This window comes from Pogona vitticeps, chromosome 7, assembly GCF_051106095.1.
Source record: "Pogona vitticeps strain Pit_001003342236 chromosome 7, PviZW2.1, whole genome shotgun sequence".
Classification (NCBI taxonomy): Eukaryota; Metazoa; Chordata; class Lepidosauria; order Squamata; family Agamidae; genus Pogona; species Pogona vitticeps.
Genome location: NC_135789.1, coordinates 11,219,637 through 11,244,284, shown reverse-complemented (window position 1 = coordinate 11,244,284; position 24,648 = coordinate 11,219,637). Strand labels below are relative to the sequence as shown.

General features: G+C 49.1%; 2 protein-coding genes across 3 annotated transcripts; both read right to left on the bottom strand.

Annotated features, from left to right (window-relative positions):
* Positions 1-4,554: 4,554 nt before the first annotated feature.
* Positions 4,555-12,721, bottom strand: LOC144584015 (E3 ubiquitin-protein ligase RNF186-like). The gene is made up of 2 exons (XM_078379083.1): positions 12,634-12,721; positions 4,555-5,183 (listed from the first exon to the last, which is right to left on the bottom strand). Exons 1-2 carry the CDS (start codon positions 12,719-12,721, stop codon positions 4,555-4,557), a joined length of 717 nt encoding a protein of 238 aa, XP_078235209.1.
* A 1,744-nt stretch (positions 12,722-14,465) lies between these two features.
* Positions 14,466-24,473, bottom strand: YBX1 (Y-box binding protein 1). Of its 2 annotated transcripts, none has more exons than XM_072977776.2 (8): positions 24,016-24,473; positions 20,996-21,059; positions 19,194-19,227; positions 17,234-17,323; positions 16,744-17,046; positions 16,092-16,174; positions 15,718-15,983; positions 14,466-14,836 (listed from the first exon to the last, which is right to left on the bottom strand). In XM_072977776.2, the coding sequence occupies exons 1-7, from the start codon at positions 24,296-24,298 to the stop codon at positions 15,749-15,751; spliced, it is 1,092 nt and encodes a 363-aa protein (XP_072833877.1). In that variant the 5' UTR covers positions 24,299-24,473; the 3' UTR covers positions 14,466-14,836; positions 15,718-15,748. The 2 variants fall into 2 exon arrangements, with proteins under 2 accessions (XP_072833877.1, XP_072833878.1); XM_072977777.2 differs by having other exon boundaries at positions 14,466-14,831; positions 24,016-24,443.
* Positions 24,474-24,648: the final 175 nt, after the last annotated feature.

Sequence of the window (24,648 nt, the reverse complement as noted above, 5' to 3'; positions counted from 1 at the left end):
TAACCGTGTGGAGGGGCGAGAACCATAGACTGAGACTCCCTAGAGCGGCCCACTCGCGCTCAACTGTAGCTGTAAAGCCGCTCTGGATCTCCTGGGAGGGCTGTCAAAGACTCCGCCCCTATCTTAAAGGAGAAGAGGGCAGTAGTGCTTCATGCTGGCAGTAGGGTTCTGGGAGTTGTAGTCCAAGCAGATTCTCAGTACAGTGAACAGACCAAAAGGTCCCCACCTTGGGTTCCCAGATGTTTTGGGACTACAAATCCCAGAAGCCACCGCCTCTAGCTTTGCTGGCTGGGTTTCTGGCCTTTGTAGTGGAAAAACCTCTGGGGTCCCAAGTTTGGGAGCCACTGGGAGAAAGAGATGGACTAGGACTCAGGAATCCCGAGTTCGAATCACCGCTCAGCCATGGAAGCCCACAAAGGGAGTGGAACTGGTCAAACCACTCCTTACAAATCTCACTTTTGGGTCCCTGTAAACCTTTCCAACTTTATGGCACAAAACACACACGGTCCAAGAGAGCAAACCCTTCACCAGGAAGCAATTACTTCCTGCATGGGCCATATATATATCCGTGGATAAGCGAATATATCTGCAAGCAGCAGGAAAAGAGGAAGCCCCAATACGAGAGGAACAGACTCCCATAAATTCCAGAAGCCACGGCCAACAGGGGCTGAGGGCAGGACGTTTTGCAGATCACTCAGTCACAGGGTGGCTATATGCCATACGTAACAAATATAGATATACAGATACCCTGTATGGTGTAGTGGTTAGAGGGACGGACTAGGACCCAGAAGGCCTGGGTTCGAATTTACACTCAGCCCTGTGATCTCACTGGGTGTGTCTGTGCAAACGGGTAAAACTGATACTGCTTGAGAGAACGATAGCCTATAAATATCTCGCTTTCCCCTGAAAGCCCAGTTAGGGTCCCTGCCAGTGATTTCCAACCTGAGAGCACATAACAACAGCGACAGCAATATAGATATATTGCTATATTGCACATTGTATAAACCCGCCCCACCATAAACCCCTAAGAACCATATATTCCATGTGGTCCATGCAGTAGGCAGCTCCTGACACCTCAAGGACAATATCTAATTTCATTGATTGCTCATTATTTCATGAATAAACAACCAACCGCAATAATGTGACCAGTTGCTGATAACGCCGTTGGCCTTTTCAGCGGCTTGCTTCCACCTGCGCATCTCCATAATAATAACCTGAAACCAGGGTGCGTACAATAAACCCATGTCTTGTGTCTTGGGATCCCTGCCAGCTTTCTAAAGAAATTGGGGGTGTCTTGCCACAATTTTTTGCTAGCCATCTCGGCCAGACTTCTGAATGTAGGATTGCTCAGAGAGGGCCACCGACCCACTCTGCTCAAATACCTCCAAAAAGGAAATTCTCTTTTTTTTTTCATAGGTAAGTAACAGCTCATAATTAAAAAATCCCAGACTGCAGGACACGCAACAATGGGGTCAAGTTAAAGGAATTTAAACAACAATTTAACAACAATAATGATGTCATTCAAGATGGAAAAATAGAAATCAAGTGGTGACAGGAGGGAAGGCATATTCGGTTAAATATCTGGAAAAATATCTTAGTTGTTAAAGCAGTACGACAACAGAACCCATGTCCTCAGGAGGTGGTGAGCGCTCCAACGCTGGAGGCATTCAAGAGAAATATAGACAGCCACCTGGCAGATCTCCTTTGATTTGTATTCCTGGGTTGAGCAGAGGGTTGGACTGGATGGCCTTCGAGGCCCCCCTTCCAACTCCATCATTCCAAGATTCTAACTCAAGACCCTGCAAACTGTTCTGTCCTCATTGTTCCTGCTACACTCCTGTTTTCTTCCACCTTGACCTTTGTCTAAAGCCGGTACCACTTGGAGCACGGTATTATTTCCAAAGCAATAACTCTGCTCAATATACATCACTTTTGACCTCTGTACTTTATTTATAACTTTGTTTTCTTATTAGCTCCCTGCTGACGCTAATAGGAGTTGCTCAGATTTGTGCTCCAGCTAGCTACTTCCAGTTTGTTTCCAATTCTTTGTCTCTCAAAAAACATGAAAGCCAAACGGAATTAGGGCAGAATTAGAAGAGAGAGCCGCGTTAATTCCTCCGACTAAGTCGCTACGTTGGGCTGGGTAGAGGAATCCTGTGTTGTCCATCCTAAAGCTGCTTGGCTGATGGTCAACTTCTGTGGCTCCTCAGGCCCGATTCCTTCCCTTGCAGGACCCACCCCAGCCATGATCACTAAATTCAGCAGGGTGTCAGTCAAAACAAACCTTTTTTTTCTTGATTTTCTTTCAACCTAATATGTCAGGGTGCCCCAGGAACCCTTCTGGATGAGCCCAACCCTCTCATACAAGGACCTTGTTTCACTCGGTAGCCATAAGTCGAGAAGATCCACTGAATCTATGAAACTGACTCAGATCTACAAAGCAATCATCACAGCTTATGCTTGTCAAGTTGATCCTGACTTATGCTGACCCTTTCCAGGGTTTCCTAGCTCTACTCCGAAGTAGTTTCCCATTCCCTTCTGGGGTTGCCCTGGGACTGTCCAGCTGGCCCAAGGCCACCCAGGCTGGTCGGAATAGCCTTGCCAGCCGCATCTCTTACACTGGGGAAAGAAAGCGTTCTGTTGCACCTAAGAGCAAATTCTGCAAATATGCTAGAATGATTGCCAAAACATGTTTTCCTGTTTTCCATGCCAGGTCAGGGAGCTTGACAACTGAACATCCTACTCAGAGCCCTATAGAATTTAATATGCCTCTAGGGAAAAAAAAAATCAGAAGTCCATGTTTGTCACAGCTGGCACTGATCCCAGAAAAAGGGTTAATTCCAGAATGACACTCGATAACCATTTCCAATCACATCCAAACTCACCTTGGTATCAGTGTTGCAAAGATTCCAGGCAACATCAGTTTGTTTAGTTCTACAAGCTTTATTCATTTGCATTGCTTCTGTGTTTCACAAGCACAAAAATACTTCAACGTTATTGAAAACATCTTACAGCTATAGAAAACTGTAGGCATAAGTGCTCAGAAATATATGAAATTGAAATTCAGTTGCAAGCAAATACTGAAGTCAGAATGCAATCAAAAATACAGGAATATAAAAAAATCCAACACACCACAAAGAAGGTTTTAATTAAATTCTAAAAATGTAGATTATAACCTAAAAAGGCACAATAAAAAGCAAAGGATGCATAATTAAAAAGTTAAAAGCATTATAACTTTGAGTCATCTTTAGTCTTTAAGTGTATCAAAATGACACACAGAAAATTATTTTAAGTGCTCACCCAGCCAAACTAATTAGAATCTGTGGAGGAAAATCCATGTTGGCTTTGTCTGCTGGCATTTTTGCTGCCTGCTATATGACACCTGACACTCCTTGGTATCCGGGGTGTGTGGGGTGTGTGTGTGTGTGTGTGTGTGTTGTGTATTGTGGTGGTGTGTGAAGTTGCATGTATGTGTGTCTTGTCTGCCTCTATTTGTATTTCTCTCAGATGTTTACATTTCTCTTCAACGGTAAATAAACTGACCTTTGCTAGTGGTATAATTAACAGTGGCCTGATACACAGTCAAATATTTATAATGGAAATTTCTGTTGCTTTTACTGGGATGGCAAAACACAACATCTGTAAAGGACAGGTGAGGTTTTTAAAAAAGGACATTGCCGATATGAACTCTTGTTTTGACTCATGGATGTATTCCTCTGCTAAGAAAGCAGGTTGCACTGGGTGTCAGTTGCTCAATGCTATGAACCTAAAGTGCTGGTAAACTAACTTATTCAATTTACTTCACCCACACTTCAGGACTCCAGGAGGTTTCCCACCCCTCCCTCCTTTGTATACTTTCATGTTTGATTGTTAGCCAGAAAGAGATTATTTTGCAGAGCAATGACCTTGCTTCCAGACTCAGTTGGAGAGCTGGTTGATTGTTTTGCATTGCCTCTGTGTGCTATCACATCGGTTCTGACTTATAGCAACCCTCTCCAGGGTTTTCCAGGTATAGAAGACTCAGAAGTGGTTTCCCATCCCTTTCTTCTGGTGGGTGACCTGAGACTGGGCAGCTTGCCCAATGCCACCCAGGCTGGCTCTTCTCTCGGGAGCCCCAGTGGGGAATCAAACTCATGACTCCTGGCTCTGCAGCCAGAGCCCTAACTCACTGAGCTATCCAGCCAACACTCTATACATTTTAAATACATCAATACTCCCCATTTTTACACTTACAGTATTTCCCCCTCCACCAACGGACCTCCTTTGTTGTGAATGCCTTGGCAAACAAACCAGCAAAGGAAGCCAGTGTTTACATTCCAACGAATTATTGTGTTTCTGCTTCTAAACGGATTTTACAGTCAGACCTTTTTTGCCACTTGCAGGAGCACTGTTTCCAGATACAGGATCAGTGTCTCATCTAATGAGGCCTTAGAGGGAAATCGAGGTCCTGCTTTTTATCAATGTGACAGTACAAACCCAAACCAGGTACAGTTCTTGGCAAGGAAGAAATGGCTGTCTTGCAGGGAGCAGCATAATCCAGGAATTGGGGATCTTTCAAGCAAACGGTGAGCTGTGGCTCGCTCTTTTTCTCCAGGAAGGAAATGAACAGCTGCATCTCCACTGGGGGTTCCAGCAAAGCATCGCGCACACGACCGAACCGCAGCCGAGGGCAGAGCAAAGGGCCCACTTCAGCAACCCTCCAGACACGAAGGGAAGCACAAGCAAGCCGAGGAGCATCAAGAGCGAGAGAAGGAAAAGCAATCTTCGGGCCGCCTCCCTGTTCTCGTTGCTGCTGTTGCGGCCGTCACTGCCGTCCTCCTGATAAATGTAGGAGATGCCGTGAGCCGGTGGCTCCGACCCCTGAGCCTCCAGCCCCAAATGCTCCTCGCCGTTGGGGCCGAGGCTGGCCAAGGGTCCGAGAAGAGCCGCGTCCGATGTGCGAAGGCTGGCGATCAGGCCTCCAAAGACGGGGGTCGCTTCCCGGCAGATGGGGCAGGCGATTCTCCAGCTATGGGCCTCGTTCTGGACGAGAAGCTTCAGGCAAACGGCACAGAAGACATGCCGGCAGGCCAGGCATTTGGGCAGCCTGCTTGGACTGTACTGGTGAAAGCAGACGGGACAGTCCGAGTCGGTGGAGGAACAGGGGAGGCCCTCCTTCTCGGCTGGCCCGTCGGTGGTGCCGCCTGACGAAACCAAAACGGGGGACACGGGACCAGAGGAGGGTGCCGATCTTGGGACCGTCAGCGATGGATCCTTCCAATTTGTAGGAGGAACCAGAATGGAACCCACACATCCTTTCTTGCTTGTAATTCGTTCTCCCAAAACGTCCAGGGTCTCCGTTCCGGCCTCTCCTTCTTCACCGGGTTGACTCCGCTCCATCTCTGCCTTGGGATCTGAGCGCCCAGTGGGTTGTTCCTCCGACAGGATCCGGCCACAAGAGCGTCTGGCTTCACAGGAGCAGCTCTTCCTTCAACTGTTCGCTTTTTTCCTTGCTTTCTTATCACGCTCCTTTATGAGGATCTTGGCTTTAATCCAAGGCGCCACCGAGGAAACAGGGGCCAGGAGGGGGGTTAATCGGTAACTCTGCCGCCACATGGGTTCCCTCATCTCGGCAATCAGAGGCTGTGGATCTGCCCTTGATGCTGTTCCATGAAACTCATTTACAGCCATTTCATCAATTACCACTGTTTTTATTACATTTTCTCAAGCTGCCACTGCTTACAGCTCTTATCTCATTTATGACATTTTGTATCTGGCACGGTTCAGTTAGGCTTAACGAGGGTGTCGGTTTCCTCAGATGACCATGCCATAGAGGTGCTGAGAGTCCTGGTTTTGGACTACAGCTCCCAGAATCCCCCAAGGACCTATTCTGGGAGGTGGCGTTCAAAAAAGCGCATCGCGAAGAGCACAAGGAGAGCTGGATTCTGCCAGCCTTTGGCTTCTCTCTTTAAAAGGGGTAGGGTACCCCTTCATTGTCCTAGGCTTTGGGCAAACAAGGTCCTGCTTCCTTTCCCCCTTTCCAAGCAGCACAGCAACAAGATGCACTTAGATTTCACAGGCAGAAAAAAGGATGGAATTGCGGATTCACAGAGCTGAATAGCTTCACGTTCCCCCGAGTGATCTACCCCTTTTTCTCACCGTCTCAAGAACTGACTCTAAGATATGGGTAAGAGAAGGAATAAAAGATAACATTACTTACATCTCAAACGACAAACGGACAACCATGACTGCTCTCAACGACAAAATTCAACAGACTACCCAGAAGGGAGTGGAAAGGACCGAGCAGAGAGGAGGGACTCTCTTTGAATTCGGAAGCAGGAGGGAAATGATTGGCTAGTGCTGGATCGATTGATCGTCACCCAAACCCAGAACATTCCCTCCCAGCCATACCTTCTATGTGTGTGGCAATGGTGCGGCTAAAAAATATTGTAAATAAATAAAATAAAATAAATAAATAAAGGCAGCATATAAAAACTCCCAACAGGAAACGTGTAGCCCTCCATATTTATCCAGCTGTAGCCCCTAGGCAACCCTGTCCTCTCCAACCCATAGCCCCAGCAGGCATTATAGTAACCACTGATCCCTGATCCCGCTCTACATGGTGTTCAGATTGATCCTGTTGCCCAAAGCCTTGACAGACCATGGTTGATTCCTCTTGAGGGAGCCATAGTCTGTTGCGAACGGGTCCAATCCCTCTTTGAAAGCCACAAAGACCCGGGACGTGGCCCGCACCCCCCCCCCGGTGGCGGCTGTAAAATCTGTCGATGAGCGGACGGGTCCGTTTGGCAGAGAAAGGCCAGAGAAGGGTCCTGCTTCTATTGCTGGTCTCGTTCTCCCGTTAGGAGAGAAAGAGAGGAAGACATGTCTCCGGTCATCCTGTTTTGGGCCTCATGTCATAAGTCCCTTACCAAGGTTCTTCTTCTGAATCACAAAGCTCCTAAGAGCCAATAAACAGCCGCACTCCAGTTGCCTATATAACCTAGGGCTGAACTTCCCGTGTGTGTGTGTGTGTGTGTGTGTGTGTGTGTGTGTGTGTGTGTGTGTGTGTGTGTGAGAGAGAGAGAGAGAGAGAGAGAGAGAGAGAGAGAGAGAGAGAGAGAGAACCAAGGAGCCCATGTGCCCCAACAGGATGGACGGATGCTGCTGTGAGTTCCCTGAGGCAGTTGAATTGGGTGTTCTAGGAACCTAGATTCTCCAAGTTTCCAGTCCTCAGTACATCCTTTCCTATCATACCCTGGAACAGCAGGCAGAAAATATCCATCCATCCATCCTTCAAAGCAATAAGGCACAACAATCTGTTTAAAAAATGAACTGGGGCTGGGGGAGCCGTGGGTCACCACCTCCTTGGTTTTTTTTAGATCTGTCCTGAGATTGCTCAGACATTTCTTCCTAGAAAGAAGCAGACGGCGCAAGGCAGTCACCAACAGGCTTTTTGTTAAAAAAAGGTCTTTTCCTCCAGCACTATCTCTAAATGGATTTCCTGAGGCCATGAGTCGTAAATTTCCTCTCTTACCCTCACACCAATTTCTAGAGTAGGTTGTGTGTGTGTGTGACTCTTCAAGAGTCACCAACTCAGCACTAAGACCGCTGCGCTCAGGTGGCACAGGATATGACCTCAGTCACACCACCCACTGCGAGAGCTCCGGGTTATGGCCCAAAGATTTATTGGTGAACATCGAGCCCTCTGCTAGACATGGTGGCTATTTTGCACCACTGAAGCCGCCTCGCTTCCCCTCCTTTTGAGCACTGTGAAATTTCCACTGTGCTGGAGGGCTCCCGAGGTCAAAAGGAAAGGGGCTCATTCTGTGCTTATTATCTTTAAGGAAGCACTTCTGCCTGGAAAGATTTCTCCGAATACATAAGCAAGACTGGTTTGCTGGGGGGAACTCCCCACTCAGACCTGGGGTGAGAGATGGCAGAGATGGAAAGCCTTACACACTGGGTTCAAACCCAGCCTTGGGGTCCTGAATATCATCATTTGTTGGTGCTCATCCAAGCTTTCTACAGCCTTTTTCCCCCATCGGAAAACTTGCATCATCTCTTCATCGGCTTTGTGGCCCACAGCGAGAGCTTTCCCAGTGGTTCTCACCCTTGGCTCGCCCAGAGGTTCTTGGACTGCATCTCCCAGAAATCCCGGCTATCACAGTGAAGGCTTCTGGGAGTTGTAGTCCAAGAACATCTGGAGAGCCCCAGTTTGAGAACCATGGTTAGAGTCAACGGAGTTTTGTACCTTACGGAGGAGTGCTGTGAGCTTACCGGACCCACAAGAACAGGAGCTGATCACGGCTCCTGCACCCCCAGATTTATGATATAGACAGCCCTCCGTCCGAGCAGTTTTGATCTGTGCTCCTGCCTTGAGCAGGGGGTTGGACTTGATGACCTTTGAGGCCCCTTCCGACTCTGTTATTCTATGATTATTTTACTTATTCAAAATATTTATACTCCACCTTTCTCATCAAGACGACCTAAGATGGCTTACAATGTTAGAACAAACAATATTAAAAGCTAAAACCATTCAAATTATTTTAACCGGTTTTATAGTTTAATTCTGCTTTTTTTCTTTTCTTTTCTTCAATGTACAATAGTCCTGCGGTGTCCACGGGAGATGAGTTCCAGGCCCCGTTCCTTGCAGAAGAACACACAATTCACAAGGGGATCCCGCCGCCACAGAACTGCCATTGGGATGAGGGAGCCCCTCGGCCCCCCACGTGGCACCCTGGCTCTGGCGCCAGGTTTTGCACGGCCACCGTCTGCCCCGTCGAGGCCACTTGTGGGATGACACTGAAGAACCAGGGGATCTTTTTGCCCCAAAAAGAAAAATCTCAGTCCTCCTCTCCCGTCCTTCCTTCTCTCTTTAAGATCGGAAGCATTTTCGATAACAATGGCACCTTGAGATATAGCACCGGGTTCCTGCCTTCTCTTTCCCTGTGAGAAACCGGCGTGGGCTGCGTTGAGGGGCAGGGTGACCCGCTGTCCTCTTTTGGGGGGGATGGTCCTTCATTGGAAGGGCAGAGGGAAGGCCGCCTGCCATGAAAGGAGTTCTCCCTTGGAAATCTGAGCTGGAATTAAACCCATAGAACCACAAGATCTGAGGCTGTTGTGCAACCGAACCTCCGTGGCGATCAAGACCCGGGCGGCAGATTGACCAGGTGGCGCACGGAGTTCAAGTCTTACCTACTCAGGTGAGATGCAGTGCAGGTCTGTTTAAATGGGGGGGGGGGAGAATCTAAACTGGTATCTCTCTGTATAAATCCAAGACCACCCACCCTGTTATATTCCCAACCACCATGTAAAGGGGGGTGAAAGCTGGATAGTTAAGAAAGCTGACAGGAAAAAATTAATCTGTTTGACTTGTGATGCTGGAGGAAAGCTTTGGGGATGCCCTGGATGGTCAGATAGATGAACAAGGGGGGTGTCCTAGAACAAATCAAGCCGGAGCTATCTCTGGAGGCAAAAATGTCGGAACCGAGGCTGTCCTCCTTCTGGAAAACATCATGAGAAGGCAAGATTCTCAAGAAAAGAGAGTCATGCTGAGAAAAGGGGAAGGCAGCAGGAAAAGAGGGAAACCATGTGTGTGAGATGGACAGACTCCCTCAAGGAAAACACAAGCTTGAGTCTTTAAGAGCCGGGCATTTCGGAGAGGGCTTCTTCACGGGGTGGCCATGAATCAGAGGGGACTTGATAGCATGTGACAACAAGCATCCTTTGGAAGCAGGGAGGGCATTGGAGATCAGCTATAAAGAGACCCTGACCTAAAATATCCGGACACTACATACAGTCTTGTGAGTCGCCGTTTCTTGGAAATCCCGGTCACTCGTTTATTTATAGGCAGAGGCCCTTGCTCTTGTCCACCTCCCCGCTAATCTAGGAACAGGTGCTTCCCTCCCATCCGCTCTCAAGTCTACCAACATGCGTCGCGTCACCAAAGATTTCGAGACTGGAGGTGGGCCAACTCTATTTTTCCGGATCTCCTTTTTTTAGCTGAATGGTTGAGAATCGCGCGCTGGGCTGAGACGGGGCAGTGATGGACCCAACACCAACCCCCACCGAGCCTTTCTCACTGACCACAAAACCAACACTCCTAATTTTTGCCCCAAACGTTGGAGCAGGGCACTGGAATCATTTCTCTGGACTTTGTGGAGGGCTGGGTCACTTTAGCGGGAGGGGGCTGTCTGTGGGCCTGCTTTTTACCTCTGGAATCATCTTGGGTGGCTCAGAAAAGTAGAACCATGGAGTGGGAAGGGGCCCCATAAGGCCATCCAGTCCAACCCCCTGCTCAAGGCAGGAATCCCAAATCCAAACAGATCTGATGGACGGTTGCCCAATTTCCTCTTGAAGGACTCCAGCATTGGAGCACTTCATCACTTCCCCCTGAGGTCATGGATTCTGTTGTCGTACTGCTCTAAGAGTTGAGAGGTTTTTCCTGATATTCAGAGAGGTTTTCTCCCTAAGGGCCAGAAGCTGAAAGGACTTCCATTCTACGAGATATCCTGGTGAAGACAAAAGGCCACTGGTACATCGGACGGTTCATTAGACAGATGGAGGCCAGGGTTGGACCTTGAGACCAAATGGAAAAAAGGGTAGGAACCTTCCGAGTCTAACTGGGTGCGGTCCTCCTTGAGGCGTGGCGCTTCTTTTTAGAACTATCCGTCTGTAAGTTCAGGATGTCACACGTTGCTTCCCCCCTCCCCATGCTTGTGGCCCGCCACTAATTTAGGTGCATGACATCCATGAAACAGTATATACCTTACTTGGGTCCAAGCGATCTCAAGGGCCGGCTCTGCTTTGATGAGCCTTGCTTGATTGTTAAGATCACCACGAGATGCCCTTTCAATCTCACCAACTTCACAGATCTGTTGGGTGGGGACATGGGAGAGGGGCCTCCTCGGTGGCTGCTCCTTTAAACTCTGGAACTCCCTGCCACTGGAGGCCAGGCTGGCCCTGACTTGGCTGATCCAAGGCCCATCTCTTCTGGCGCTCTTGTTTGTCCACTCTGACCTGCCTCTAACACACTTGGCTCCCTCGCATGCTTCTTGTGCAAGGCGCTATCAGAGACGTCTTCCTCGCTTTCTCTTGGGCGCTTTTCCAACCTGCCAGCGTGACTGCTCAGAGAGGCCTCCGGCCAGTGGTCCTGTTACAAAAGGCAGCCTAAAATGGCATGGATCACGGCGGGATCTGAGATCCGAGGGCTGAGTCACGCTTGTTAATTAGAACTAGTTGACTAGAGGTACAGAGCGGCTTTGCAAACAATAAAAACCAGGGCAGGGGAAAACCAATCCTTTCCATCAATTTGATTCATACCTTTTGCTTTTACTGGTTCACATTGCCGGCTTTTAGCTTTTCTCGTCTCTCGCCCCATGCGGCTGATTTTGTTTTTATTGCTAACATCCTGTGATTAAATAACTATTCAGGCACCAAAATAAAACTTTTCAGGAAAAGAAATTCCCAGACCCCCAAAAGGAGGGTTGGAAGCTAGAAGCCTCTGAGAATTTCCCACGTTTTTCTCTAAATGGACTTTGCCACATTCGGAGACAAGAATCGCACACCTGTGTTTATTTTCCTGAATTTAGAGGATCGCACCACACATCTCCGTTTATTACCTTTCCGGCGGTGTTCTGATGAACAAGATCGCTCCCTTGTGGCTGATTTATATATTCCTAAATTGGACAAGAATTAGCTCAAGGTCTGTTTTCTGGAGATCAGGTACAGCTGCCACATTTTGAAGTCCTGCAGAATTTTAGTCCCTATTTTCAACTGCCCTTCCACTACCAAGACATGTTCCAGGAGACCAAGAATTGTTATGAAAAACAAATTACATAAAAACCTTGGAATATACCAGACTTTTAAAAAAACAACAAAAACACCACACACCAAGGTTTTCACGTTTGCTAAAAGCAACCAGAACAGATCGCTATCCCACTGAGGTCCGTTTTACAGCCTCATAATACCATAAATACAACTGATCACAGCGAAACGGTTGCTCACAAATATTAGAACCTTTCACTGCAGTCATGACGAAGGAGCCTCATCTGGAATCAAACTGCAAGGGAAAATAGAGGTTACCTACCTGTCACTCTGTGAATCCATACAACTGAATTGTTCTGCTTCTGCACAGGATGTCTCAGAGGTTTCTAGAGTTTAAAAACATGTGATTAGTACTGTGTCTTATATTATATACAGGGTCTTACTGTATATTGATTTTTGCTCCAAAAATGCAGGAGGGCTTATTTTCAGGCAATTTTTCCCCCTTGTACAACAATCCACATTTATTCAAATACAGTCATGTCCTTTTCTTCTGGTTGCTGCACCAGGGTGGGGCTTATTTTTGGGACAGGGCTTATATTTCGGGCATCCTGAAAAATCCTACTAGGGCTTATTTTCAGGTTAGGTCTTATTTTGGGGGAAACAGGGTAGGACATTCCCCCGTGGAGCACCTGCTCCGCCCTCCAACGGTCCCGTCAGTTCCTGAAATACTTCCCCCTCGGTCCAAGGCCTATCTCAAGGACAATGTGATGGACAGCTGGGAGGAGGGCCAAGGGGTAGATCCACAGAGGACCCCTCGAAGAACCAAGGTTACAGGTTGGTCACCTCTTTCTTCTTCGTGGTCTCTGTAAAGGCACACAACTCACTTACCGGATGGTGGGATGTCACAGTAGAAAGGAGGTAAAGATTGCTCGGCCGAAGGCAGTATCCTTCTTTGCCCGGATATCGAGACGGTCATGTCTCACACAGGTTGCTAGGTTAGACCAGTGATGGCAAACCTATGGCACCTCTCTCTCCCTGGGCACACGAGCAGAGCACTACCCCCCACAACCCCACCGCACCACACCTCAAACTGCATGATCATAAGCCACCTCTCCCTGCTCTACTTTCCTTGGGAGCGGCACTTGTAAATCAGATATTTTGGCAGATCATAGATAATGCAGCTTTATTGTTTACTGCTGTAGAACAGCCGGGGCAGTCAATCCAGCTTGTGAATGACTACTTCCGCCCAGAGGTGACTGCAAGCATGAGGAGCAAAAGGCTCCAGTTAAGGCGGGAAGGAAGGTGCGAGTGATGGGTGGATTCATCAAGGTTGTTTAAATGTAATACGAGGAAACAGGGACATACTGAACTGATGCAAATGATTGCTGAAAATTTAGGGAGGGAGGGAAGTTGTGTGAGAAACTGACTCTTTCATAAAACCATGAAAAAAAAATCCTTCCAAAGTGTGTGAGAGAAAATTAACTCATAAAACCAGAATTAAAAATATATCAAAAGCTAATCACAATAGGTGGATTGCATTGCATTCAAAAGTACCCAGTAGAGGATTTCAAGTAAGATTGTATTTTGGTACACACTTGATTTTTTTTTTTTTTTGGGCGAGCCTTACAAATTGCTTTCTGTTTGACAGAGTGGGAGGTGGAAGTAATTTTAAGGCATTTTCCACATACAGTAGTTCTATTTTTAATCCAAAATATGGCCCTGCAATGTCTTTTTCTGGTAAGTAGGGAAATTAACAAAAGAACCCTAAACATGTTAAAACAGCCTTTGATGAAAAAAAATTTCTGCCTTCTGCATTATTTGAAATACAGTGGTGCCCCGCATAGCGACGTTAATCTGTTCCAGGAAAAATGTCGCTATCCGGAAACAAAAACCCCATAGGAACGCATTAAACTCTGTTTAATGAGTTCCTACGGGGGGTAAACTCACCGCTAAGCGGGAATCCTCCATAGGGCCGCCATTTTTGCCGGCAAGTAAGGAATCGGGGCAAAAACGCTGCGGGCGGCCATTTTCTTGATCCTGCGGCCATTTTGGAACTGCTGATCAGCTGTGCAAAAATGGGGCCTTTGGAAGGACCGCAGGGGAGGGCTCCCCCACGGTCCTCCCAAAACCCCCACCGGCGGGCGCTTGGGAAGGAGCGCGGGGGAGGGTATCTATAAATCTTTTACACTAATTTCAAGTAAGTAAATGTGTGTATATATATGCAATGTACAAAATGTAGGTATACACTTTAAAAATTTGCAGTCCTATATATAGCTGCTTTTCTGAGGTTAGCTTACAATGTACTTAAAATAAGCTTTATAAATAGGGTGCATTTAATTCAGTGTAGCATTTTGCACTTGACTTTTTTCTAAAAGAGCTGTCAGTTGGAGGAATCAATAAAGAACCACGACAAAATGTATAAATGACATGAGTTTTTTTAAAACTAAAACCTCAGTATTCAGGTTTAATTGCAGTGTTGGCACTTCAAAATAATTTGGCTTTGTGTTGCTGTTTGGGCACTCGGACTCAATAAGGTTTGCCATCAATGACATACAGTAGATTTAACTTCAGCAAGTCAACAGGCTGAGCTCAGAACAGTCTGGCTGCTGGGATTTAAGAGGTATGTTTTGTCCCCCCGTTGTGCCAGTTAATGACAGAAGCCACAGAAAGAGTTTCTTTTCCAATCACTGAATCAGAATGATGACTACACAACACCAGGCAATTCTTAAGACCTTTATTAAGAGATGCTTGCAGTTTGACTTGAAAAAATCAGGTGTATTTCATACAAATTAAAAATGAGGTTCTTAAAAATCCCAACTTGACCAGATATGAAACAATTTAAAAACCTTTAAAGGTGTATTGAGAAAAAACAGGCCTTTAAAAAACATGTTTGTTGCTCCCAAAAGGAGGAGACGACTTTAGGTAAAAATAATAAAAATCCCATGCTGCATAGACGATGCAGAGAGTTCGAGTTATCTGGTCAACAGCAAAAAGCAAGCACTTAAGGTCTTCCGTTCCAATTCTTCTGTTCATTTCTTATTGCTGGAATTTCATTTTCTTTTATTTCATACTCTCTTCTTTGATGACTAAACTGGAAAAAAAAAAAAGAAGACAAACCAGGACACATTACTACTTCACCTGCACCCTGCAAACGTAAACGTCAGGACCCGCATTGCCACTGTAGGATGCAGTAGCTCAACCAAGCCGAGAATGAACCCTAGTTCTAAAAAAGCAAAAAGGCTGAATATAACAGATAATGTTTGAGACTCAGGAGTGAGAGAACCTGGCCCAATAAAATCCATTTTTCGGATATCAATCTTGTATCAATGCCTGCCAAGCGTCAAATCAAGACACACACACACACTTGGAAGGATCGGCTCTGGCAACCTTCTACTGAAGACAGAGAGTTTAAAAGGCACGGAACAGCAAACCAGGCCTTCGCCCAAGACCAATGGCTTCATTCCCAGGACTTGTGCATGATGGGACCTTGTGAGCGGACCAAGGGAATGTTTTTTTTTTTTGGTCCTCACGCTGTTTTTCTTCTCCCGTATAATCTCCAGGAGCACTCGCCCCTTCCAATCTGTTCACGTTACGGCCAAGGTGTAGGAAATCCCTTCCCTGCAAGTTTCTGTGGTTCATCCTGAACCCATAGCAGAAAAGAACGCCCTGCCTCTTAAGGCGAAACCTGCAGGAAGAGCAATTTTGATACTGCAGCCTGTCCGCCAATAAACGATCTCGGTGTGATCTCTTGGCCAAAGACAAATCTTGGAAAACAAAACTCCGTGTACACTCCCCCAGGTAGACCGGATTTGTGAAGAGGCTACTCAGAATCTGCCTGGACGGCACCCACGCATTCGGTTTTTAAGCCCACCAACAGATCCTCGGGGGCAGAGGGTGAACTGAAGAGTTCTCGCAGCGGCTGCCCTTCCCCCTTTCCGGCCGGGCCCTCTCAGCCTCCCAAGCGACACTCACCCGGATGATGGTAGAGATGGTAAGCCGGCATTTACTCAGCCCCGCCCTGCTCGGCCTCGGGAGCGGACGTGTTCTCAGCTGGTGGTTCGGCTGCCTTTGTCTCTTTGCCATCTTGTGGTTTAGGGTTTTCTGGACGTCTGCGTCGGTAATTGAAGTTGCGCCGGTACCGACGTTGCGACGGCTGCTGGCCCTGGGCCTCATCCCCCTGGTTCTCTTTGTCTTCCTCGTTACCCTCTTCCCTGGGCTGTCGTTGACGAGGAGGACCCCTGAAAATGGCCCAGGAAGGGTTTAAAGAGCTCCGCCCCAGCGTCTAGAGCGCCCTGATGCACTTCGCTCAAACTTCAGCACCAACTATGCCCTCCGTGGGAGCTCACCTGCGATAGCGTGGTCTGTAACCCCGATACATGTTCTGTCTGACGGGTCTGCCTTGTTCTCCCGCACCCTGGTTGTCGGCACCCTGGGGGACAGAAAAAGACGTCAAGCTGAATGACAAAGGCCCATTCACAAATCCCCTCCCCGCATCCAAAACCAACAGGAAATATGCAGGAAATATGCAGCATAATATGGAAGAGGAGTAGTTGAATTTCCTGAGGGACAAAGGTACTGGAACCACTAAGGTTAAGAAAAAAAAAAAAAAACACCCTCCGCAGTCCCTTCCAAGCTGCATAGGGTCCTTTGCAGGGAGACGGAGGATCTCTGGGAATCTCGGATGCGCAAACACACCCAAGGTGTGAGAAACAACAAAGCTAATAAGACAACTGGCTTCTGGTTTAGGTGCAGCTGCTTCTGCAAACAACTTCCCTTATTCCAGCTGGCCCAACCATTACGGGGCTCTGCAGACAGTAAGGACTCAACAGCATACAAAGAGCGTGTGTGTGACTTAAGAAAGGCATTTTCACACAACTCCGCTTGATTTCTAGGCGTGCAAAAGTAGCAAGGATTTTAACTCTGCCCAGTGGCCTGATCCACCGACGGCCTGCCCACCCCTTGTTCTGAAACAGCAAATGGTCCTTCCGCCACATTTACCTCCACAATCTCCCCTTGCACAGGGGCGTTGGAATACTGTGGTCGCCGGCCATAAGGCCGACGCATGTAGTAAGGGGGGTACCGCCTCCTGCGGTAGGGGCGGCGCTGTTGGGACTGGCCTTCCGGCAAGCTCTCCGAGCCCTCGTTCTTTTCCCCGCTCTCGCTGTTTTGGTAGTTTTGCTGGTAGTTACGTGGAGGGCCTCTGCGCCGGGGATATCGTCTGTACTGGTTACGGTCTGCCGCGTATTTGCTACCTTGCACTGGAACGCCTCCAGGACCTGTAACGTTGGCTGCCTCGGCTCCCTGTTTGGTTTTTAAAGGAAGAAAAGAAGCATTTGGAGGCAATGCGAACAGGAATCGGGAGACAGAAACATGGACCCTGCACTTTGGGTGGAAATTAAACAGCTGCCCTTTACGGAACCCATTTTCCCGGCCTAACCTCCAAAGGGCAAAAGGATCTCCCATGAGCTCTCCCCCTTTGCCAACCCACCTTTTCTCCTTCAACCACATCGAACTCCACAGTCTCGCCATCCCCCACACTGCGGAGGTACTTCCGGGGGTTATTCTTCTTTATAGCAGTCTGAGAAGGAAACAACAGGCCAGGTTTAGATTCAAACACATTTCTCCCACTGGTAGGCGAGGAAGTTGTCCTTGCTTAGGGAGATATGCAACACAACATTTTTGAGAAAAGCATGGGGAAATCTTTCTCGTTTTGAAGGTACATTCACCAAGGTATCAACACACGGTATCTTCCTTCCCGGCAAACCTTCACAAGTAGCAGAAAGAAATAATTCTACTGCATCATGACATACAGATTCAACCTCACGCCAGGAATGTTGAAAAAGGGCTTGCCAGCCACTCTATGGCCTCTTACCCCTACTTTTAGCTCTACTCCAAAAATGTTGAGGGGAAGAAGCCAGAGCTGCTCCAGTGCTTCCCCCTCCCACAGTCCCTAAAACACCAGGAAATCAAATTTAGGAGCTTGAACAAATGTCGCAGGTTAGGCGCTAATGGGTCCTGTAAAGTGAAAGTTTGTCTTCTGGAGTGGCAGAAGGCCGTAGCTGCAGCTGCTCATGTGACTGCCCTCAATTAAACTGACCTTCATGGTTTGCTTACCAAACATTTTTCAGCGTCAACAGTAACAGCTGCACTTAACAGCAAAGTTAAATAGCGCTGACAGCACTTTCCCTAGTACCCAGCCTCTGAACAAACAAGTGCCGCACAGCCCAGTATGCCAATGGGGTGGCAGGCCCAGCTCTCCTGCCCTAGTTCTTCAGTGTGCTGTTTCACACTGGGGCCAATGCCAACTCACTGTTCCACCAAGAAAGCCTGGGGTCAAAAGGGAAATCGGATCAGCGCTAGATTGCAAATGAATCACCAACTGAATCTGGTGGGCACGGGGTATAGCTGTGACAGCCGCTGGTGACACAACCAGCAAAAAGTGCCGTGGCTGACTCATCCTTTTTTTGTATTCTCGAAGGCTTTCATGGCAGGGATCTGATGGTTGTTGTGGGTTTTTCGGGCTCTTTGGCCGTGTTCTGAAGGTTGTAGGAACTCTGTCCATGCTCTCTTGCTGTCATCTAACAAACAGCAACAGAGCATGGACATATTTCCTACTCCAGTCCTCTGAAGATGCCGGCCAGAGACTGGCGAAATGTCAGGAAGAACAATCTTCAGAACATGGACAAAGAGCCCGAAAAACCCACAACAACCATCATCCTTTTTTACTTGGCATCCACTGTCGCGGACTGCAGCCCACTTCGCCAAACGGAGCAGCACCCAATAAAGTGGGTTGCAGCCTTACAGAAGGTGATACAGAACAAAACTTCTCAGCCTTTTAAGCTGGCCTCAGACTCTTTATTGGTTTGAGAGCCGTGGAGGCTGCTTCGGACCCAACAGGCGCTCACTGAGACACAGAGACTTGAGCAGCATGCGGGTTCCGCGTACACATGTCCTTGCTCTTGACAAAAAGCAGCAACAAGTGGTTTGACTTCCCAGGGCTGCGCTTATTTTTACTATACACCTGAGCGCATCTCTAAACTCCTAAAGGATTACAGTAAGCGAGAGGAAGACTCAACAGGCACCTATTCGAGATTCCTGGCTCTGGGAGTATGAGAAAAAGGAGGACTCTCGCCCTCCATAGTCTCTAGTCACCTCTGTGTGGCTCTTTCTCCTTCTCTAAAACAGTTCGAAACCCCACAAAAAATGGTGTCATTTCAGGGCCAGTAAAGAAAACAGAAGCACGGGCTAGTCAGGAGAGCACTGATCACTTTGATACCAGACTAGGGACAAGAGGGGAAGGGACTCTGTTTAGGAGACATTGGGCATGAGAGGGTAGGCCCTGAAACACCCAATGTTGCAAACTTGTGAACTTTTACCTTTCAGACAAAAAAAAGCATGTCATTTCCTCAGACTCTAACACATCTAGCAGTATAAACAAGCAGTCTCACCTGGTGGACAAAGACATCTTCCTTGGTGTCATTCCTGAAAAACAAGGCATTGTCAATTAAAGTTACACAACAAAGAACCCACACATGCCCACTAAGGAGTGGCCCAAAGTTCCAGGGAAGGTAGAGTTGTGGGACTGCCAAGGAATAACATCCATCACCACCACCACCACCACCACCACCCATTTCACACCCATGATGTTCTTGTGCTAAAAATACAAGGAAGCATTAACGAGGAAGTTTTACATTGCTTTTTGCAAACTCCTGCAAATCTCTCTGCCATTATCAGGCAAGATGAAGAGGAAAGGCAGCCAAAGTGCCTCTTTAGACACCCTATACAGTTCTTGCCTACAGAAGCATCTGCGTTAATATTTGATACACAGGATGCTCATGGGAAGTGAAGAATATTTCAAGGGTCACCTTATCACAGAAAGCGTGAACTTGTATGCTGCTGCTTCTGACACAGGGCACGGCACCAGCCGAGCACAAAGTGGTGTGACACATGTTTCCAGAGGCCGTTGTGTGGAAGATGGAATTTAGAAGGAGGATCCAGGCACTCAAGGAAGCAACCAAGACAAATCCAGGCTTCTCTGCCAAGCCAGAGTCTGAACTGTGGCTGATGGCGCAGCCCAAGCTCCTCAGAGGCTGCCCAGGAGGACCTTCCTCAATCGCTTGGCCCGGGAAATAACATCATCTTAACAGGACAAAGACAAGATGCACCAGAACTGCGGAAGTTGGAAAGGAGGGACGAGCCAGATTTCAATCTTCCTTCTCTAAATAAGTTTGATGGCTATTCATGCTATAAGACAGTGGCAGCAGCTGCGAAGTAAGGTGAAGGACCCCAATCCCTTTACGAGGTCTGCTCCGTGCATGACAGAGCAAAAAACAAATTTCATTGATAGCAGCCTATAACCTCAACAAAATGGAACGTGATTCAGAAAATAGGTTACGCATATCAGGCTCCCACAAGGATAACGCCTGGGAGGCGGAGAACACTTTCATCCCTCCAAGGCACTGCCCTGTCATTGGCTACTCCCCGGGCTTTTGAGAGATTAAAGAAAATCAGGTCCTTGGGTCATCTCTCTGGGCTAGGCCTAATGCCCTGAAAGCTAATTAATGTTACACACTTGGCACTTCCTCTGAAAAACAAACAGATCGGCGTTAGCTCCTCTTCATTGTAACTTGGACCTGCTAAACAGGCTTTTGTAAGCCAAAGAAAACTCGCAGATTCCTGTTTTAATTTGTCCTTTTGCCCAAAGTTTGAAAAACAGCAATAACTTGCTACAGGGAGACAGGCCTAATAAGCCTCCGTTCTTGATCCTCAGAGGAATCCTTCTATTCTCCTCCTCAGGACTATGGCAGTCACAAGGGAATAAGAATTTTACTCTACCTTTTTGTTACAGCACTTTTACAACCCCACACTGTGCAGCCCACCCCCACGTCTTTCAGACCTGGTACTGCGGAGTATTTCCCCCCCACACACACACATACCCTGTGCATTTGCACACTAGCTCCCTTCTTAGCTCATGTTTCATCTGAGCTGCTCAAATCTTGATGTCTCTATTTCTGCAAAGGTACAGTGTTTGTTTGTTTATTTAAAATGTAACCCCACCTTTCTCCTTAAAAAGAGAGTGAGGAATCTGTAAATAAATAAATATGCCTGCACAAAATTAAGGGTGTTCAGCTTTGGTAGGTCGTCTGGGGGCCACATGGACTCCCAAAAAATATAAACGAGCTCATTTCTATTCCAACCACCCAAGCCGCTTTCAAGACAGCCTGACTCTACTTCTCCAGCCCCTCCTCACCTGTTGATGAAGCCATAGCCGTTCCTTACGTTGAACCATTTCACTGTCCCCAAAACCTTCGTTGCTGCAAGAGACCAAGATGCAAGTTAAGGCACGACAGGGCTGAAACGCACACAGCCCCAGCTGTTGTGATGAAGACTCCTCTCCCAAATGCCAAAAGCCTTGATCAGAGACAAGGAGCTTTTAGATGCTCCTATCTATGATCAAAGGTGCACTCAGTGTGTGCTTCACACTACTGACACAACCACAGGTAGACAGTTTGTTATCTCTACCAGGATGTAAATGGGCTAGTCTTGGGCAGGCTGTTCTCCACCTTAGCCCTTCCCTCTATGGTGAGGGGGACACAAAAACCTCTCTAGACAGATTACTGCAACAATCACTAAGAGACAGGCGACACAAAGCTGTTCTGTTATGTTTTGAAAAGTTTCAAGTGTACAGTGTACAAAAATGAAGTGCTGGAGAGCTCAGTGGTTTGGGCTTCTGGCTGCAGAGCCAGAGGCTGGGAGTCTGATTCCCCCCACTGGGCCTCCTTGGTGGCCGCGGGTGGGGGTGGGGGGAGACTGCCTGATCCAAAGGGCTCCTTGCACCTTTGCTGCACTTAGATTATTACAGTATTTAGATTACTATTAGGAGGATAGTTTCTGTGGCATTTCACATTTCTCTGCAATCTACGTTTGAACCCATGAACAAGCTCAAACATGTTTAGTAGTCTGGCCTTTCTCACCAGATGACTCATAACCATGCTCAAACCCACCCAAAAGCTCAGACACAGGTCGCAGAAAAAAACATAACACATCACAGAACTCATTGCCCTAATTATTATATATACATTCATGGACACTAAGAAATGCACTTCTGACCAAAGTGCATGCAATTAGGTTACATTATTTAAGTTTGTGCCACAGAATAACTGAATTTGCCTTTAAAAGCTATTTGACAAGCCTACGTGCACTAATCTACTGGAAAACGAGACTAAAAAGAAAACACACGCTTTTAAAACATGGCACAAAACTGTGCCGCCTGAGCTCATGCTTCTAATTTATATCTAAGACACCTGAAAATAAGCCCTAGCATGATTTTCCAGGATGCTCGTAACATAAGCCCTGCCCTGAAAATAAGCACTACTTCAGTGAAACTCCACCCTCAAACATTGTGCAGCAACCAAAAGACATGACTGTAAAATGAAGCATCCTGTGAAAATAAGCCCTAATGCATTTTTAGAGCAGAAATTAATATTAAGACCTTGTACTCTCAAAAATTAATATAAGACAAAGTACTCTCAAGGGAAAAGACACACGTACAGTCCTAGTGACTTTTCCTCAAGGTGACAATGCACTGAACCACAGTCAGGCTGCTTCGGGATTGTTTCCAATTGGTCCTTCCCATCCCAAAACATGGAAACCAAACAATGTAAAAAGAGAAGCATGTGCACGTAGTACGTTGCAGCCAAAGGAAAAAAAGCCTTACAACAAAATACCACGTGGTCTGCGCTTGTGGTTTTTTTGGCAGTGGCTTAAACAGGAAGAATAGAGGCTTTTCTTGGCAACTGGCATATGGCTACAGAGCCAAGGGATCTTTTCTAAAAAGGACAGAACTAAAGGCAGAGGCACAAGCTGACAATCCCTCAGGACCGCGTGACCTAAAATGGGGAGGGGGGCCCATTTACTGATGGCCAGATTCCCCCCCCCCGTCTGCTGCCCATCCGGGTAGACAACATAGAGGCAGCGTCCAAAAGGACTGATGTGCAGAAGGCAAAAGGACTGATGTGCAGAAGGCAGCTTTCCCTTGATCAAGCATCCCCCCAATGTCTTGAATCCCAGGCGTCGCCGCCAAGGGCCCAGCCCAAAGGAGACAGACTGGGGGCCCTGGTACGTGCCTGGACTCCAGTTTGCTGAGGCCTTTGGGGCTCTTCCACCTGGCAACATTGAAAAAACAGCACCGGACCCACAGAGGGCCCTGGAGCGCAATGCCCAGAGCCAGGCTGGCGGCTGGAACTCCTCAAGAGCCAGGCTTTAAGCAAAGAAAGGGACACAGAGATGGACAGACAGGCCCCCCCAGCCCTCAACCCTGGCCAGAAGGGGCGAGGGCAGGCCCTGGCGCAGATTGGGGGGGACTTCCTTTCTTCCCAGGGTAAAAAGTGGAAGCAAAACCATTTCAAATAAAAATAAACAATAAAAGATGGCCACAGGAGCCACATGCCTTCGAAGGGCAGGGCTGCCTAGTGGCTGGAGGCGGATTTCCCCCCTGCCACCAACCCCCTCGCCCTCGTTCGCCAAAGAGGCCGCCTCAAGCAGGCAGGGCGGAATCCGGGGCCCTTGTCTCTCTCTCTCTCTCCACCATCCCCTCGCCCGTTTCCACTCCGGAGGGGACCTAGTGGTTAGAGCCCTCCCTCTGTTCCCCCCCCCCCCGGCCGACGCTCCCCACACACAAAGACTCCGCGCCCGGCGGACATCTTGCGCCGACTCCCGGGCCACGCCCCCTGCCCGCCGCTTTTCCTCCCCCGCCTGCCCCCCTTATCCCGCGCAGGCGCACTTAGCGACGAGCGTGCGCGCGCGCAAGAGAGAGAAAGGGAGCGCGAGGCGCCGGCTTCCCTCCAACGGGCGGGGCTCGGGCCTGGGTGGCGGTAGGGGGGAAGGGAGAGGGGAGGGGGGATTAGAATCGAAGGAGCCCTCCGACCCACCAATCAAGAAACAGGACAAGGCTAAGAGGACAGGGAGGAGGGGGCGAGAGAGAGGAGGGGGCAGATTAGAACGCGGGGGCGAGCCTCGCGCCCAGCTCCAGCCAATCAGCGGGCGTGGAGTGAGAAACGTGAGGGAAGCGAGGGAGGGGGGTATAAAAAGGGTCTCTCCCGCGCGCGCCCCCTCCACACCAAGCCCCTCACGCCAGCCAGCCGCCCCGTTGAGGAGGGGGGGCAAGCGCGCGCCCGCCCCAAGCCCCGCCCCTTCTCCCCTCACACACGCACACACCGAAGGACCCGCGAGGCCCCCCTCCCCCGCCCGCCCGGGCGCGCTCCCCCTCACCGATGACCTTCTTGTCCCCGCCGGCGGGGGGCGCCGCCGAGCCCAGGCCGCCGTTGGTGCCATTGCCGCCGCCTCCTCCGCCGCCGCCGTTGCTGGGCTTGGTGGGGTCGGAGAGGGCCGGCGACGGGGCCGCGGCCGTCGTCAAAGGGGCGGCGGCGGCTCCCGCTGGGCTGGCCGCCGTGGTCGTGGCCGCCGCTGCTGCTGCTGCCGCCGTCCCCGCCGCCGCCGCCGGTGGTAGAGGGGCGGCGGAGGGGGGCGCCTGGGTCTCGGCCTCGCTGCTCATGGCGTCGCTGGCTGTCGGTGGACGGTGGTGGTGACTGGCTCTCGCAGCCGCAGCAGCGCCGCCTCCCGCGCGGTGTTGATGGTGACTCGGGGGCCGGCCGTTGGCGGGCGGGGGGGCTGCTCCCTTGCTCCGGGCTCGCTAAGCTCCGCTCTCCGCTCCCGATACCGATCGAACTGGCTACAATGGCGGCGCGCACTCGCTAGCCACCCCGTAGGCTCCGCCCACCCGCGACGCCCATTGGCTCGCTGGGGCTGCCCGTCAGGCGGCGTGCGTCGCCATAGGTCTCCTTGACGTTCGGAGCCGGCCCTTTGGCTCTCCAGGCCCGTCCGTCAATATCCCCGCGCCGCCAT

Bases quoted from the DNA above. Each gene is read 5' to 3' on its own strand.
- LOC144584015 (XM_078379083.1), bottom strand. From the start codon at position 12,721: ATGACCGTCTCGATATCCGGGCAAAGAAGGATACTGCCTTCGGCCGAG. The intron at 5,184-12,633 runs GTAAGTGAGTTG...TGGTTTCGTCAG, and splicing joins CTGTGACATCCCACCATCCG to GCGGCACCACCGACGGGCCA.
- YBX1 (XM_072977776.2), bottom strand. From the start codon at position 24,298: ATGAGCAGCGAGGCCGAGACCCAGGCGCCCCCCTCCGCCGCCCCTCTA. The intron at 21,060-24,015 runs GTGAGGGGGAGC...GGTCTCTTGCAG, and splicing joins CGGGGACAAGAAGGTCATCG to CAACGAAGGTTTTGGGGACA. The intron at 19,228-20,995 runs GTGAGGAGGGGC...CTTGTTTTTCAG, and splicing joins GGCTATGGCTTCATCAACAG to GAATGACACCAAGGAAGATG.